The 18709-nt window shown below is 35.2% G+C and overlaps 2 protein-coding genes across 5 annotated transcripts in view; one reads left to right on the top strand and one right to left on the bottom strand.

Annotated features, from left to right (window-relative positions):
• LOC141406325 (CWF19-like protein 1 homolog) overlaps window positions 1-18709 on the bottom strand; it is a 20579-nt gene extending 1870 nt beyond the window's left edge. Inside the window, exons 1-9 of one of the 3 annotated variants that reach the window (XM_073991642.1) lie at window positions 18504-18672; window positions 18367-18419; window positions 18046-18215; window positions 17662-17990; window positions 17262-17365; window positions 16937-17153; window positions 16754-16868; window positions 16205-16691; window positions 14450-14754 (exon numbers count right to left, since the gene is read on the bottom strand). In XM_073991642.1, the coding sequence (XP_073847743.1) occupies window positions 14613-14754; window positions 16205-16691; window positions 16754-16868; window positions 16937-17153; window positions 17262-17365; window positions 17662-17990; window positions 18046-18215; window positions 18367-18386 (1584 nt within the window). In that variant the 5' untranslated portion in view covers window positions 18387-18419; window positions 18504-18672 and the 3' untranslated portion in view covers window positions 14450-14612. Of the gene's footprint in view, window positions 1-14449; window positions 14755-16204; window positions 16692-16753; window positions 16869-16936; window positions 17154-17261; window positions 17366-17661; window positions 17991-18045; window positions 18216-18366 lie in introns of those variants that run through there. The other 2 variants (XM_073991641.1, XM_073991640.1) reach the window with 2 other exon arrangements.
• LOC141406328 (farnesyl pyrophosphate synthase-like) lies at window positions 5614-14569 on the top strand. 2 transcript variants are annotated; one of them, XM_073991644.1, is made up of 6 exons: window positions 5614-6068; window positions 9746-9840; window positions 13220-13290; window positions 13356-13858; window positions 13919-14145; window positions 14216-14569. In XM_073991644.1, exons 1-6 carry the CDS (start codon window positions 5803-5805, stop codon window positions 14395-14397), a joined length of 1344 nt encoding a protein of 447 aa, XP_073847745.1. In that variant the 5' UTR covers window positions 5614-5802; the 3' UTR covers window positions 14398-14569. The 2 variants fall into 2 exon arrangements, with proteins under 2 accessions (XP_073847745.1, XP_073847746.1); XM_073991645.1 differs by lacking the exon at window positions 5614-6068 and adding an exon at window positions 8963-8996.

The raw sequence follows: 18709 nt of genomic DNA, 5'->3' as shown, positions 1-18709 counted from the left end.
AAAACCCTTCATTCTGAAGAAGTAGATTGGTAAGTTTTTTCGGTAGTCGATGATCATTGTACTTGTACATTATTTGGTAGAGGTATTGTAAATGCATATTGAGTGTATACAAGTGACTGCTTTCAATCAATGTTTCTAGCATGAGGACGTAATTTCTTGGGACTTTCAGTATTTTCTTTAGAAAATACCGCTGAAGTTTATCCACCGCATCAAAGTGTGAGAAGCCCCTAGCTTGGGCGGCGTATGTTTGTATTACCCTACAAACTGCTTGGTAGACATTCCACTTCATTGGTATGTTTACATCTTTTTTCCCCAAAAAGTTTTTCCAAGTTGAATTTATAGCCATTTTTGATTGGTTTGTTCTCTTTTCTACATGTTTCGAGAATGACAGTTTTGGTGTAAATATAACGCCTAAATACATATTAGGTGTGTACGATAACCCAACAATTTGTACAAATTCGTACAAATTATTACTGAATGCTGTTCGATAACAAAATTATCCAGCAAAAGAGAGCCAGTTTGGAGAGATTTTTGGAGAGTTTTGTGACTGAGCACTAGCAAATTTTTACTGGGAAAATTTGTCCCGCAAAAATGTGCATGTCAGTAGTGCGATTCTCTAACACATTTTTTGAGTTACCGACAAAAATCGGTAAAATTAAAATGCTTATAATTTAGGTAATTAGCGATATTTTTCGGTAAGTTAGTCGAAGGTCATACTAGAGTGGTTTCATTGAAACTTTTAGGGATTCTTAAATCGAGTTCCCCACTACAGTAACTTCATGATTTTACTCTAGTATGGAAATCGACCTAGCAACCCTGGATTTCATTAAAATTGTTTCAATGAAACCATCTAGTGTGACCAAGGACTTAGCGATGAATAAAAAGTAGTCGTAAAGTTCTACCGATAGCAATTGTGTTGTCAACTATTATTTGAACTTTTCATTCATAATTTTGCGTTTTAAAGTTATCGATTTTTGTCGGTAAGTCGATGGTCACACTAGAGTGTTTCATTGAAACAATTTCATGAAAACAAGGGTTCTTAGGTCGAGTTTCAAGTAGATTGATATAATAAAGTTGCTGTAGTGGGGAATTCGATCTATAAATACCTAAAAGTTCCAATAAAACCACTCTAGAGTGTCCTTCGACTAATTCAAAAAATGAGTTAGAGAATCGCACTACTGATCAGCTGACTTTTAATCACGTGTTCAATGTAAACAACTCGAAATGTTAACATTTTTTAACAAGAAATTTTCACAATTGCACATTTTTTTAGATTCTAAAGCGTTGTGGATAGGATTAAAGCATTAAATAAATAAACAGCAATTATAAAATTTATGTTTTTGTTCCGTTTGGTTTCAAATATCAAAAGAAACAATAACAAATTTCATACATTTTCGGAAACAGCAGACTTTCTTGTAAGTTTTTGCAAAATGCTGTTCGATAACTTTCTGCAATTTTTCTTGCTTGAGAGAGTAAAATTCACTAAGAGAGGTTGTTGGAACTGACTGAGTAATTATTGCTGGGAAAGTTATCGTACACACCTATTTATATTAGGGGTCGATTGTGGATGGCAACCCAACTCTAGTTGCGTTGCCAACAACAAATTTAATAATAGAAAATTCTATTTCTGCATTGAAATTCATACTTTTTTACAATTAAACTAATAGCCGAATGATTTTGAATGAATTTGAAAAAAATTCTGTCATTTCACTCATTCTAATTGTGTGATTTTCAGTTCTGGCAACGCAACTTTAGTTGAGTTGCAATCCATAATCGACCCCTTAATTTACGATATTTATTTCGTTTCCGTTGTATGTCTATTTCTCATCTCTTCTAAGCCTTCCTCCTTTTCTGAATACAAGGTTTTCTGATTTGGACATGTTTACTTTTAGATTCCACATGCCACAATAGTTTTCAAGATTTGAAATCATATGCTGTAAAGTAGTTATGTCGTCTGCCAGGATAACAATGTCGTCTGCATATAAAAGCAACCTTATATTAATATTTTGGATATTTATTCCACCTTGTAACTGTTCATGCAAGTCGTTTATGTATAGCGAGAAAAGAATAGGTGATAAAAGACATCCTTGCTTAACTCCGGAGTTGGTTTCAAAATAATCCGACAGTTCGTCTCCGGTCCAAATGGCATACTCAGTAGGCCGGAGCGATTTGTATGGAAGGAAAAAAGTGATAGTGGGCGCCTGGAGTTTCTGATTCTTGGGATTGTACTGAGCAGAAGAGTCCACTAGACCATATGTCTACGGTGAAAATCGAGCCCCCGGATTTTGACTTGAAACTTTTTTCAATGATATTTTGGCTAAACCATATCTCAGAAACTTGACCTATCCTGAAAATTTCCTTCTGCGTTCTTAATACACTCGCCAAGGGCTTTCATGTCCAAAAGGAAATTTCCACCCACTGACTTTGAGTCAAATTTTGTAGCACAGTGTAATTTATCGATATTTTCCGAAAAATGTGCACTTTCTCGGGGCCATAACTGCCTGAAGGAGCGTTCCAATGCTTTTGCGATGTACTAGAGAGTTCTTAATTATTGTCTTGGCTACAATTTTTGTCTTTATGTTAGATCGAAAATCTCAGTGGTTTGGCTGTTACATATATGCCAAAATATCCAAAAAAACCTTGAAAAAAAACTTCAAGTCAAAATCCGGGGGCTCGATTTTAACTGTAGACATATGGTTTAGTGGACTTTTTTGCTCAGTACAATTCCAATAATCAGAAAATCCAGGCGCCCGTGATGATGTTCAAATCGCCCCGGCCTAATACTCAGTATTGCTGTGTATATTCTCAATAAGTTTCAGGAATTTGTATGATATGCCAAGTTGTGAGAGCTTGTATATTAGTGATTTTCGATATACGTTGTCAAAGGCTGCTTTGAAGTCCACAAAATGGGCATATATCTTCTTACCTTCATTAAGCTTTAGAATGACAAATATTTTTCTACCCAATTGCAGAGTCTTTCATTTAAAATACCCATCATTAGCTTTGCCAAACAGTTCATGAAAGCAATTCCTCTGTAATTGGAAGGCTCGGCCATATCTCCTTTTTTGTGGATGGGGAATATTACTGTTTTGATAAATGTATTATCTATCATTCCGGTATTTTATATATTATTATATCTGTTGACGAGTTGTTTATGGAAATCCTCTGGGGCGTAGACAATATACTCGTACGGGATTCTGTCCTCCACTGGTCCTTTGTTCATCTTCAGTTTCTTCAAAATACATTCAAGTTCTGCCAAACTAATTTCTCTGTCTATTGTCTATTGGATCGGCATAAAGAAACGACGCGTAGCTTATTTGCTGTACGTTCTGTTCAGGATTTAATAGCTCTTGGAACTAATGCTTTAATGTATCTGAAGATATCAATGAGCTTGTTTGGAATGTTTGGTTTCTCATTTCTTTCACTGCTACCTACTTCATAGGATAATTTCTGTAGTCAGTCTTCAAATACTTTCATTGCAAAATGAAAAATCTCTATCAGACCTAATCAACACAGTTTACACAAAAAAAGATAATCCTTCTCATTAACACATAATTATGAGATCTTGGCGTCGGGTCCTATCGTCGATGACATATGTGATAGGTTAAATGTCTACATAACTGACCTAGTGCAGTTCTTCCATCTGAGGAAAATGCTAATAACCGCAACTAAATCCACTGCTGAAAAAGGACGCATACATCAAATGGGATACTACGCGTGGGCGTTGAAATAATAACCTAAAACCACTTTTGAATTATAAACTAAAACGCTAATAGAAACAACAAGGTGTACATACCTTAAATATACTGTTTTGGAAATGCCGTTACTAAAAAGCAGACTTTTTAGCACAAAAAAGTAAAGATGGTCTACTGGATGGACAGGTGTAACAGTCCTGCGGAATTCCTGCAGGTTTACATTGCATACCTCACCCCACAGACCGGCCTTCCTTTGTTACTCACACAGTCTATACAGTCGGACACTCAGCCTAAACTAGTTAGCCCTGAATATTTAGTTTAAGTCTGTCTGGTTACTTTCCCAGCAAGAATTGTCCAGCAAGAACTTTCTCAGAGAGTAAGGGGTTTTTATTCTCTTTTGCTAGAAAATTTTAAAAAGTAAACAGACACCTTCCCTGCAAAAACAAGCAAGCAATCAGCTGACTTGCCAAAACAGAACAATTTGTCCGCCAACGAAGGAAGCAAACACTTTGTATTTTATTAAAAATAAAAAAGAAAATGAAACAAAAAAGTATTTTTCCACTTTACAAATTTGTTCTCCATAAAACAATACAATTAGACTATGTTATTTCCACAATAAAATTGTGTTTAATGTTCACAAACATAAATCAACAAAAAACTAAAAACAGCTAATTGATTGTTTTCAGGAAGAAGAAGAGCTTGCAAGTGCTTGCTAGAAGAAATTTGTCCAGCAAGAATTTGGAAGCTCTCAGTGAAAGAACTGTCAAAATGTCTCTCTCGAATCGTTCTCTTTTGCTGGTTTTTTGTGTTAACAGACGACTTCCAGCAACAATTGGTACAAATTGTTACAAATTTTAGGGTAACCAGACACAGCTTTTGCTGTCAAATACATTAGGTTTGTACGATAACCCAAAAGTTTGTACAAATTTGCACAAACTTTTACAAAATTCTGTTCGATAACAAACTTGTAAAGTAAAAGAGAGCAAATTTGGAGACAATAGTGAGAGAATTTTGGAGAGCTTTGGAGAGTTTTGTTTACAAGTTTTTGCAAGGAAAATTTTTCTTGTAAGAACTTGCAAGTTTGATCAGCTGATTTAAATTCGAATGTTTTGTGGCGCACTTCTTGGCAATAACATAAACAAACGTTTGGTTATTAAAATAAATAGAAATAAAAAAGGGAACAATTGTTAAATAAATTGTGGAAAACGATAATGTAAATAAAATATCTTATTTTGTAGTTTGTGGTGACTACTTTTTTATTTTATTATTTATTTATTTATTTAATCTTTCCCGCCAATTTCTTCTTCTTCTTCTTCAAATCACCTGACTTCTTGCAAGCTTTTTCCAAATTGCTGTTCGATAACAATCTGCAAATTTTTAGCTTCGAGAGAGTAAAACTGGTGGAGAGACGTTACTGAGAACTTGCTGAGTACTTGCAAGTACTTTTCACTTGCGAAGTTATCGTACAGACCTATTATTGTGACATAAAATACAAAGAAATCAAATCAAAATAATAAACAATCGATTACGTTTGTTGTCAAAAGTTGTTAAGTCTGTGTTTAGACACACAAATTTCTCGGGAAAGTAAATTGAGTTTTTTGGGAGAGAGCGGAGAGGAAGGAGCTCCTCAATACTCTTTACTACCCCCTATTGCCTAAAAACTGAATTTACTTTCCCGAGTAATTTGTGTGTCTAAACACGGACTAACAGAACTCTGAATGGCCGACCTTCTTTAGTACTTGGTTACTCATAAACCCCTTCAAAATCTATTTTAATATCCCCATTTAATTGATCTTAAAATTCTTTAAAAATAACGGTTGATATAAACCTATTTTACGTTCTCTCAACCATTCACAATAGTGCCAACACTTGTTCCACAGCACTATTCAATTAGCAGCGAACGTAACGTAAACATCGTACGTTACGTAACTCGTAAATTTCATTCATTTCTCTTCAACTCAAAATACAGACAACATATGTTTGTTGCTAGTCGTCAAACGGAAAACATTACGAGAAAAAAAAAGTGAAATCGGCGGTCGGGGTCTTTACACTTTTTCTTTAAAAAGAGATACTATTTAAACAAAAGCTCGAACGAAAGTGAAATACAATGTTGAATTCTTTGTTTAGAAGATTGCCAAAGGGCAAATTAAATATTGCAACGAAATTTTGTAATCCAACAAATTTGGCAAGACAGCAACAGCAGCAGATTTCGGCAACAGGATATACTGCCTCTGTCAACCGTTATATTTCGACAAGTGAAAATGTCCATAACTCTGATAATGTGCGTACAAAGTCTAGTCCTGCGGATAAAGAGAGAATTGGAGGATTACCATTGGAATTGATAAACAAAAGAAAGCTTGAAAAATCATCTAGGTAAGGTTGGCTGCTGCAACAAAAATGTAATGGACCGGCTTTAGATTAGATTACACATACAAGACACATACGTAATACCGTGTTTATTTTGGTTAGGAAAACATAAATTGCTGTTTACACATACCTTTGGCACGCATTAATAGTAGTATTGTGTTATGCTATTTCTGTTTTGTTGTTGTGTCACGTACTGATTTGGAATGCATAATTTATATTTTGATCGGCCAAAATCCAATAGCTGTGCGTTTATTAATATGCTTTGGTATTTATATTTAAAACTTGTAACTGACTTTACTTTCTTCATTTGTTTATTAATTTAGGGGCTTGGTTGGTTACGAAGTAAACAAACTGGTTTACGGAAACACTTGGAAAAGATTATCATTTTATAGATGCTGTTTGTCACATTCATGGATTCTTTAATTCAACGATAAACTGGTTACCATATTCTTTGTTTACATTTTGTGTGTATACATGTTGTGTGTGCGTTTGCATCAAAGACAAAATGTCCTTCCCTATGCAGGGCGGGCGAGTGCATTAAGTAGACAGCAATTGATTTGATTTCTTTTTAAGTGTTTCTAATTATAGATCTGTTTGTGTATCTATGAAGAAGCGTATAATGGAATAGACAGATAAAGTAATCTCCCTCCAACAAAGGTAGTTTATGGGCATTTGCAATCATTGCGTCCTCAACGTATAATTCTATACTTCCAACCAAGACTAGCTAGGAGACATTTAAAATAGTAAATATGTATGTATATCTAAATTGGCATATATTGCAACTTCTTACATAAAAAAAATCCAGTATTGTAACGTCAAAATGCAGGCACCACATTTGTGTTTTAAAATAACCAAAGATAAACATTGACCTCATTATCATAAGATAGTAAGAATAAAAAATAATTAAAAAAATTAAGTTACAGTGTTCTATTTATAAATGCACTTAAAACTAGAAAATAATTTTCCATGATGGAATCCCTCAAATAAAACGCTTGCCGTTTAATATTGTCACATTTTTTAATTCAAATGCAAGCGTTTTATTTGAGAGAGTCCATCATGAAAAAATATTTTTCTAGTTTTAAGTGCATTTATAAATAAAGCACTGTAACTAAATTATTTTTTATTTTGAACTTTTTAGTAATTAAAACCTCAAAATGTTAGCCAATTTAGGCCGAAAATGTAGATAAAAACAGATAAAGGCGGAAAGACAGTAGCCATGCTAAAAACGGAATATGAAACAAAAATGCAACAAATTCTTAATGACATATGTACTTATAGGCGTCTAAGAAAAGATCCTACCACTGGACTGCAGGAAAAAAGCAACAAATTAATCACAAAACTATTTGACCTAAAAATAATTAACGAAACGGACAAAAACCAACTTATTAACAGAACTTCGGTACCTCCAAAAATATACGGACTTCCGAAAATTCATAAGGAAGGAACTCCATTGCGTCCTATATGTTCCTTTGTGAATTCACCTACATACGCACTTTCTAAATATATAGGGAGAGTTTTAAAAGTTATAACGATGGAATCAAAGTATAATATAAAAGACGCAGTCGACTTTAAATCCAAAGTCAATAATCAGTACATTGCTGATGATGAAGTGTTAATCTCTTTTGATGTTGTATCCTTATTCCCTAGTGTTCCAGTAAACCTAGCCATTAACACCATAAAGGAGAAGTGGAACATCATAAAGGATCACACGAACATTCCTCAAAACCTTTTCATAGAGATAGTAAGTTTATGTATCAAGGACTCTAGATACTTTCTTCATAACGACAAATACTATGAACAATTAAAAGGGATGCCAATGGGCTCACCTATTTCCCCAATCATTGCGGACATTATAATGGAGAAACTGCTTGACGAAACGATGGAAAAATTAACCATTAAACCAAGGACATTAACAAAATATGTTGATGATATATTTTGTATAGTTAAGAAGGACCATATTGATAAAACTCTTACAACTTTAAACACATACCACAAACAAATACGGTTCACAATGGAGTGTGAATCCAGTAACAAACTGCCATATTTAGACTCCATTATTCACAGAAAAGGTAACAAATTACTACTAGATTGGTATCAGAAGCCCACATCATCGGGCAGACTAATCAATTTCTATTCGAAACACCCTAGGAGAATAAAAATAAACACCGCCACGAATTTTATACGAAGAGTCTTAAGCATCAGCGACAATGTTTTCCATCCACAGAACATAAAAAAGATACGACAAATCTTAAGAATGAATGATTTTCCTTACAAAACTATTGAAAAATTGATCCAACAGGCAAGATTCCAAAGTCTCAACAATAAAGAACACAATGAACAAAAGATATTCAAAAGGTTCACATATATACCAGGGTTTTCAGAAAGGTTCACATGTTCAAATCTCTATGACAAGGAACGATATCAATTGGCTCTAAAGAGCAACAATACAAACAATAAATTCTTCAGTCGGACTAAATCGACAACGCCTGTTGAAGAAAAATCTAATGTTGTCTATAGAATAAAGTGTAATGGTGATTCGACGAACGTTTGCCAAAAAGTATATATTGGCACAACCAAAAACAAATTAAAGACGAGATTGAGTGCTCATAAATCGGATCACAAAATAAAAAACAAGCCCTTGGAGCAAAAAACAGCTCTTGCGGCCCATTGTGCACAGACTGGGCACACACCCAACTTCAAAGATGTGGATGTTCTAACTCAAGAAAGCAATGGTAGACGCAGATACATGCAAGAAATGCTGCATATAATAAATGTGCCAGTAGAAAAGCGCATGAACTACAAAATGGACACAGAACACTGTGCCCAGATATATAGAAATATTATTGAGAAACACAAAAAGTTTTAATCAGTTGGAAATTTGTTGTGAGCAAGTGGAGATGGATACCGAGAGTCGGTAAAGAGAAAAAAGAAAACGTAATTATTAGACAAATATTTTTGTTTATATATTTTTATAATAAAATGTTATTTGTTTATCCTTAAAAGAAAATCCCTGATGATGATCGTCGATGACGTTCGAAATATTGGAGAAATAAAAATAAAATAAAAAACGAAAACCTTGTTTTTTTATTTCTGACCTAAAAGCCGAACAAAACCAACAAAGATAGACAGTCCAAAGGTCAACAAAAATTAAAATAAAATGTAGATAAAAACTTTAAATTGCTTGAAATCGAGTGGTACAGTTGTATGGGGGCTACATCAAAGTCTGACCCAAGTCCACAAGGTGATGGAGTTTCTACAATTGGTAACTCCAAATGCCAAGTTCCTCAAAACAACTGAAATCTGGTGGTACCGCTATATGGGGGCCATATTGGTTTTGGTTTCATATTCATGTATTTTTATCCAAATCTGAAAAGTGTGCAAAGTTTCAGTTCGATTGGTCAACTGCAACTGTGTTAAAAATAAGTTACTAGATTCGAACTAAATGGACGCCAAACAAGTTAAATTTAAAACACTGTAATAAGCCAAGCTTATTTAAATTTCAACCTTAATGTGACACCTTTTCCAACATAACAATAAAATTGTTTCTATTTTTACAGACCTGTGGGCTTTCATGTAACCTTTTTGGCTTATTGTTATTTTGACATTTTTTTTTTGTTTACATAAAATATTTGAAAATGACCAGTGTCTTTTTTTCACACCTATTGTTGTTTTATTTTTTACAGAACATTGTCAACACTACAAAATCATCCGATACCAGCCGCAACTCGCACCGTAGTATCAACAGATGAAAATCGTGAATTTCTGGCCGTATTTCCAGGTACATAATATAATTTATGCATAACAAATACAAAGCATTGTGGGTTTAGTGTGTTGTTCGATCGATATCTTGTAAACAACAAGTTGGACTCCGCATTTGTAAATGCAATGAATGTTTCTATGATATAAAAAAGGTGATAATTAGGTATCTTTGAATAACAATAATACATACACATTTAATTAATTTACTTGCTGATTGTGAGGTTTCCTGTACTATTTTTGCCATTAATTGTTAAATGCAGTTCAAGTTATGTGTGTATCAGGAAAGTCATTGACATACAAAGAACCATTGTTTACCCCCGTATGAACCTTACTTCCTTAAGCTTCCTTAACAATGCTTAATATTATTATAGGGTTTCGTTTTATTAAAACAATGAAAATATGGAGTACATCTGTTTCGACTGTAAGTTATTTTAAATTAACTTTGATTAAGAATGATCCGAGAAAGGTGAATAACCACGGATTTTTAAATGATTTTTAGAACAAGTAAAAAAGTGTCAGTCGGCTTTGCCGACAGATATATACCCTCAGCCAATGTGAAGTGAAACTTTCATCTACGGCCCTTTTTGGACATTTGAACTTTCGGACAATTATGGATTTGGAATTAACTGCACTAAGACACAAATGTTGAATCTTTGTGGGGGAGATACCCTTAGGGAGGACCGATATGGGCGATTTTAGAAGTTAAACTAAATTTTGACAAAATATTAGGAGATCTTGCCCCATTCAAGTGATATCGTCCTAGCATTTTAGTGACATTTTTTTAAATATTGGGGAGAAGTACCGGAAGTTGTGGACCGGTATTGCCCCATGAAACTAAGTTTGGATATAATATGACGAAGACCAAATGTTGGGCCAAATCGGTTGAACAGTTCGTGCTCTCCGACAGCCACGTATGGTGACATAGGGATTTTTTACACCTTTCGGGCTGTTTTCCTAAGAAATATGAACTTGCCCCTGAAAAAACTTTTACCACCGCAATGGAGGTAGCGAATGCAAATCGCTTCAACAAAAATTAAAGTGATTCGAGAGCAGGTCTTAAAGTGAACTTATCCGAAATTGTGTGTGAGAGGTACCAGAAGGAGTAGACAAATATAGTCCGTATTCGAACCTGATCTATATCTGGTAGATATATTAGGATGTGCAAAGTATGGATTACATCGGTCACTCCCTTCAAGAGTTGTCGTGCGCACAATTTTTCCGAACATTTTTGAACTTTTGTGGTGGAGGTACCTGAAGTAGTGGACCTATATGGCTTATCTTCGAATATAAACTATGTTCGGACAAAATATTGCAAAGGCCAAATTTTGGACCGAATCGGCAGATCCTGTCGAGAGTTTTCTTGCGCTCCATCCACAACACACGGTGTTATAGAGACTTGTTGTATCTTTCAGGCTATTTTCTCAGGAAGTATGAACTTGCCCCTGATGAAACTTGTACCGTCGTATGGGGGACAATGAATACAAGTTGTTGCAACAAAAATCAAAGCGATTCGAGAGCAGGTCCTAATCTCAACTTATTCGAAATTTTGTGTAGAAGACCTCCGTAGGCGGCTTCTATAGAATAGAAGACCTCCGTAGGCGGCTTCTATAGAATAGAAGACCTCCGTAGGAGGCTTCTATAGAATAGAAGACCTCCGTAGGAGGCTTCTATAGAATAGAAGACCTCCGTAGGAGGCTTCTATAGAATAGAAGACCTCCGTAGGAGGCTTCTATAGAATAGAAGACCTCCGTAGGAGGCTTCTATAGAATAGAAGACCTCCGTAGGAGGCTTCTATAGAATAGAAGACCTCCGTAGGAGGCTTCTATAGAATAGAAGACCTCCGTAGGAGGCTTCTATAGAATAGAAGACCTCCGTAGGAGGCTTCTATAGAATAGAAGACCTCCGTAGGAGGCTTCTATAGAATAGAAGACCTCCGTAGGAGGCTTCTATAGAATAGAAGACCTCCGTAGGAGGCTTCTATAGAATAGAAGACCTCCGTAGGAGGCTTCTATAGAATAGAAGACCTCCGTTGGAGGCTTCTATAGAATAGAAGATCTCCGTAGAAGACCTCCGTAAGAGGCTTCTATAGAATAGAAGATCTCCGTAGGAGGCTTCTATTGAATAGAAGACCTCCGTAAGAGGCTTCTATAGAATAGAAGACCTCCGTAGGAGGCTTCTATAGAATAGAAGACCTCCGTAGGAGGCTTCTATAGAATAGAAGACCTCCGTAGCAGGCTTCTATAGAATAGAAGACCTCCGTTGGAGGCTTCTATAGAATAGAAGACCTCCGTTGGAGGCTTCTATAGAATAGAAGACCTCCGTTGGAGGCTTCTATAGAATAGAAGACCTCCGTTGGAGGCTTCTATAGAATAGAAGACCTCCGTTGGAGGCTTCTATAGAATAGAAGACCTCCGTTGGAGGCTTCTATAGAATAGAAGACCTCCGTTGGAGGCTTCTATAGAATAGAAGACCTCCGTTGGAGGCTTCTATAGAATAGAAGATCTCCGTTGGAGGCTTCTATAGAATAGAAGACCTCCGTTGGAGGCTTCTATAGAATAGAAGATCTCCGTTGGAGGCTTCTATAGAATAGAAGACCTCCGTTGGAGGCTTCTATAGAATAGAAGATCTCCGTTGGAGACTTCTATAGAATAGAAGACCTCCGTTGGAGGTTTCTATAGAATAGAAGATCTCCGTTGGAGGCTTCTATAGAATAGAAGAGCTCCGTTGGAGGCTTCTATAGAATAGCCAAAGGCCAAATGAAACGTTATTTTTTAAAGAGATTTTTAGGAGCAATTAAAGGCCAAATGGAACTTGGGAGTTTTTAAAGATTTTTAGGAGCAATTAAAGGCCATGTGGAACGTGGATTTTTTTTAAGATTTTTAGGAGCAACCAAAGGCCTAATGAAACATGGATTTTCTTTAACGATTTTTAGGAGCAACCAAATGAAGCGTGGACTTCTTAAAGATTTTTAGGAGCAACCAAATGCCAAATGAAACGTGGATTTTCTTTAACGATTTTTAGGAGCAACCAAAGGTCAAATGGAATGTGGATTTTTAAAAGGTATTTTGGAGCAAAAAATGCCAAATGAAACGTGGACTTTTAAAAGGATTTATTGGCTCAATGAAACGTGGATTTCTTAAAGATTTTTAGGAGCAACCAAAGACCAAAATAATCGTGACTTTTTAAAGATTTTTAGGAGCAACCAAATGCCAAACGTATCGTGGATTTTTGCTTAGTTATTAAATTTCCATAACCAACATATTTCAATTTCAATAGCTGCAGGGGAAGATATTCATATGACAGTTGATACAACTAAAGTATGGAAGCTATAAGTTGCTATCTTAACTTGTAGTTCCACAAGAGTTTATGTAATTTACCTACTCTAATTTCCTTTTTAGATATTGTGAATGAATTGATGGAAATAACCAACAAATACAGTCCAGCTGAAATTGGTTCATGGTTTGCCCGCGTAAGTATCCAATAGATTTTTTTTATCCAGAAATCAAGTTTTAATTAAATGTCTCTTTTTAACAGGCTTTGGAATATAATATACCACATGGTAAACTTAATCGTGGCCTACTCACTGTTTTGACCTATAAGAATCTTGTCGAATCGAAAGACCTAACACCGGAAAACATTAAAAAAGCCCAAATACTTGGTTGGTGTGTTGAAATACTGCATGGCTTCTTTTTGGTTTATGATGATGTCATGGACAACAGTCCAACGCGACGTGGTCAAGTGTGCTGGCATAAAGTACCACAGGTGGGACTTATAGCACTGAACGATGCCCTAATGATGGAAAACGGTGTTTATGCTTTGCTCAAAAAACACTTTAGCTCATTGGAGTGTTATGTCCATCTAATGGAACTGTTCCATGAGATAACATTTATCACTACCTGTGGTCAAAGTTTAGATTTACTAAATGCCAATAACAATGTTCTATCGTTCAGCATGGAAAAGTATAATGCCACAGTTGCCAATAAGACTGCTTACTATACATTCTATTTGCCATTTGCTTTGGCCATGCATTTAGCGGGGTAAGAATAGAATTTCGTGGGGATAATAGCATAAAAAAAAATTATTTTCTGTTTTTGTAGTATCAAAGATCCTGAGGCCTTTAGGCAATCGAAAACAATCTTACTGGAAATGGGCCATTTCTTCCAAGTGCAAGATGACTTTTTGGATTGTTTTGGTAATCCCGAAGTAACTGGAAAAATTGGCACCGATATTCAGGATAACAAATGTTCCTGGTTGGCAGTGGTTTGTATGCAAAGAGCAAATGAGGAACAGAAACAAATTATGCTGGATTGCTATGGACATAATGGTAAGTTGAAGATACTTTAAAAGTTGAAAGGAAAAATTATAAATATAATCTCTTTCTTGTCTTCCTCTAGACCCCGAAAAGACCCAAAAAGTCAAAGATCTTTACATAAGTCTGGGCCTACCGAATACCTATGCCATCTACGAGGAAGAATCCTATAACATGATCAAAACCCACATACAACAAACATCCCGCGGTGTGCCACATGGCATATTTACACAAATCCTCAATAAAATTTATCAACGCGATGCTTAGATTTATTTTGTTTTCAAATTTGATTTAAACCACGAACGAAAATTACGAAACGTTTTTCTTTTCTTCATAAGGCATAACTTAGCTTTAGTATTTTATTATTTTTTATTGTCTAGTGTAAAACAAAAAATCAAACGTTTGTACAACGAAATAAAATATATCAAATTGTAGTGTATTTATTCTTTTGTGTTTTGTTCATTCATTTGTTTATACTTACTCTAGGAGGAGGTAAAATCATATTTTGCAAATTTTTCTCTAAAATTTTTAACTAAACTTTTTTCAGTTTCCATGTCTAGTTTACATGCACGCCAGTCGACTTTTTCATCACAGTTTAGAAGATTTTCCGAACAAAAGACGTCTCTGAAAAATATGGGGAAAGTGTTGAAAGTGAATGTCGCGATACTTAGGAGTAGATAAAAGGGAGAAATAACAAAATCAAAAGAAAAAGATATGTTCGTCCAGTTTATAAACACAAGTAAATAAATTTTATTAGTCCCGCCTTAGGGAACTCCCTGCCATATTTCTGAACGCCACAAACGACGGGCGTCCACACATATTGTTGATTACCTAACATTTCATTTAGGAAGGAGAACGGCCTGTACGGTTAGCAGAAAGCAGCAACATAACTCCTATGGCAGCAGCCATGGAGGCAATCAAGGACAAATAAAGACGGCTAGGGCCAAAAGGAAGACTCCCTTAGGAGGACGACTTCGATCTATAGAAGACTTCCTTATGAAGTCTTCGACATATAGAAGACTTAGGAGTTCTTCTATCTATAGAAAACTCCATTTGGACTCGTCTAGTTATAAAAGCCTTCCTTAGAAAGTTTTTAATACATATAAGATTTATTTAGCAGGTCTTCCATCGTAAGAAGACTCCTTAAGATGGTCTTCCATCGTAAGAACACTCCTTAAGGAGGTATTCTATCTACACACGACCTCATTGGGATATCTTCTCTTTTAAGAGATCTTCTTTCTACAGAAAACTCTCTTAGAAGGTTCTTTATCTAATTAGGAGACCTATCAAAAGAAGACTTCTTTAGGATATCCTTTATCTATTGAAGACCCCTTTAAGAGGTCTTCTAGGTATAAACTAATCTCTTCAGAGGTCTTTTATCAATAGAAGACTCCTTCAGGATTTTTTCGATCTATGGAAAACTCCGTTAGGAAGTCTTATATCTACAGAAGACCTCTTTGGGAGGTTTTATATCTATAGAAGACTCCATTGGGAGGTATTCTATGTATACAAGTCTTCCTTAGAAAGTCTTCTATTTATAAACTCCTCTAGGCGGGCTTCTATCGATAGAAGACTTATCTAGGTCTTTTATTGGTAAGAACATTCTATTCGCACTAAAGTTTGTCATGTTGCACCTGACCGCAGATTCCTCAGAGTCAATCCGGTGCATAAAACCGGGAGCCGACCAAAATGTGCTCTGGAGTCATTTTAGTAGCTGCTGGCAGTATTTATTAGAGCTGCTGCTGGCAGTATTTATTAGAGCCGGCCCATTATATCAAGAAGTGTAGTGACTTTCACCGAAAAAATATTGTTCATGTTGAAAAAATTTAAATTTTGTGTGGGACCTGTATAGTTTATATTCGAATCTGATCAAATATTACGAGTGGCCATAATTGGACGAAATCTGTTGACTCGTTCGAGTGTTATGGGCTTTAGCCATGCAGACGGACGGAATGGCTAAATCCACTCTAAATGGTCTGGAACTAATAACGCCTAAATATACTTTGGTCCAAACCCATTCTTTCGACGAAGCACACTTTTTACCCTAAAAGCTGAGGTCATAAAATCAACTTACCTTGCAAAATGAATTGGAAAATGTTTCATTTGCCTTGTAATTAGCGTCGAATCATTCGGCAATTCAGCCACAAAATATGGACCCTTTTCGGGCAACATTTGTGTATCCTTCAACTCGGGCATTGTTTCAAATTCCAAATTAAACTCTTCCGATTTATCTTCAAAGGCGTGCGGTATTTTCCATGCCAAACCTTCATCCAGGGCGAAAACATTAATTTGTAAATGTGAAGTTTTATAATTCCGTTCGGTAAAACAGACAACTTGATTTTCAGCTTTAAAAAATTTCTTCAATGCCTTTTTAAAACGTTGCAATTCTTTCCAATCATCTTCAGTTAATTGTGCTGCACACGGTATGTGATTTATGGTACAGATTATTATGTGATAGTCGTTGATGGGACCTTTGGCAAGAGCCAAATAGAAATGTGTTCCAATGGTTATAATTAAATGTTTCTCAACATTCGGGCACGACAAACAGAACCAACAGATTTCTAAAAAAAGAAAATGAAGACCGATATATGAATAAGCAAAATAAATTGTATTTCTCGCTCACCTTGATCCCATTGTTGGACTTTGGGTTTTTTGTTTTGGCGATCATTGCCCTGGCCAAAACGTTTTCCTTTATCATTTTTAGAGTCCATATCGAAGAAATATTGTTTACTTTCAGTCTATGTGGGGTTAAAAAGTAGGGCTTATATTAGTTATAGAAATATTAATAATCTTATCATGGCATTACCGCTTCACCCTTCAATTTTATGTCATTGAAATTAATATCAGCAAAGGGAGACTTGACTTCAATAGTAGTCTTCTGTATCAATTCCATAACACGCATCTTTTCCACTGGTGTCAAGCTCAGTGCATAAACATATTTTTCCTTTTCGGCATTTCCTACATCAGCAAGAGATATGAAACGGGTACACAATTCCAATTGCGTTATTTGATCCGAGGGTAATCTGGAATTAGTGTAGAGAAAAATTAGTTAATGATAATCGAGAGGTTTGGTGAGGTAGTCTTAATTTATCAGAAATACTTCCATCCATCTTACGATCTATTCGACTTACCTATATGGTGCAGGTTCAAAATATTTCTTGCTCATTCCACAAAAATGATATCTCGGCTTTATATCCCGGCATAAAAATGACAACAATTTCGAAGAATTTGTGTTCTAAAAGTAATGTTATAATATAGACTCTTAAACATAAGAATTTATGGACATGAATTGAAATGGTCTTTTTTGCCCATTTCCATTATTATTCGATTATTTTTCATCTGTAAGATAACTCAAAAGTTTGTACAAATTTGTACAAAATTTTGCAAAATGCTGTTCGATAACAAACTTGTTCAGTAAAAGAGAAATGAGAAGTACTTGCAAGTAGTTGCAAGATCTTGCAAATACTTTTTATTGCGAAGTTATAGAACAGGACTTATATAAACCCAAATTTAGCTAAATGCCGTACTTACCTCCTGCCCATCGTTTGTTATGCCAAAAGGCCATGGTGAACTTAATAGAAGATCAACACCACGATAATCCGAGGCAGATGATTTATTAACCAAACATGCGTTTCTAACAGCTTCAATATCATCCATGTTAAAATAGAATTCTTCATCAGAAGCTCCTGTTGGTTTTTCCAGACCACTTAAATAAGCAATTTTAACACCGGATGAAAGGGTATAGAGTCCACGTTTACCCAGATAGGTAAGATTACTGCAAATTTCACCATCCTCGGTGTTTTCATAGTATTTTAAGACATTTTTATTATTAGGTCCCAAAATATATGTTGGAATTGGTACTGGAAATCAAATTAATAAAGCTTAAATAGTATCTTTATTTCTTTGAAAACTTACTGTGTTTATGTCCATTTTTGTATGCAATAAGTTCCTCGTTCTGTTTCTCATCTTCCGAAAAGAAATCTCCAACACATAGTAGTATTTCAAAAGGACCCGCTTTTTTGTTGATGTTTTCTACACGTTGGAACATTTGCTTGAAACGTCCCCGCACATCTCCACATACCAAACTGTAAGATACAAGTACAAAAACGATTAAAATTAATCCTTGAAACGAAATGAAACATTTTGGCGGGACTGTAGAAAAAAGACGCAAAGAAATAAATTTAGAAAAGCAAATTTTTTGTACATGCCTTTCTAAAACACAAGTTTTTGACTTACACTTTAATTTTTTGATCCATTTTCGCTGGAATTTGTTAAAATTTCCCCAAATTCTGACGAAAAAATAAATTTTTACAAGGAAACAAAATGTAAACAATAGGGATTTGTAGGTGGGATTTTGCTGATGTTATATTTACATATTTATTTTTCGTTATTTATTTAACTGTTTATCGTGAAAACATGTTGTAATTTACTTTTTGATAATTTATTGCACTATTTTCTAGATTGATTTGTTTCTTTTATAATTTTATTCCAGAGCACACAAGACAAGTATCCGTTATCACTACGTTACGCAGTAATTGCAATAACGGCGTCACAAATTGTTTGCTCGGCAATGGTGTTT

Source organism: Musca autumnalis, unplaced genomic scaffold (genome assembly GCF_047663935.1).
Source record: "Musca autumnalis isolate F117 unplaced genomic scaffold, ASM4766393v1 scaffold_5, whole genome shotgun sequence".
NCBI lineage: Eukaryota > Metazoa > Arthropoda > Insecta > Diptera > Muscidae > Musca > Musca autumnalis.
Note: the sequence above shows the minus strand (reverse complement) of the source record. Positions and strands in the feature narration are given on the sequence as shown.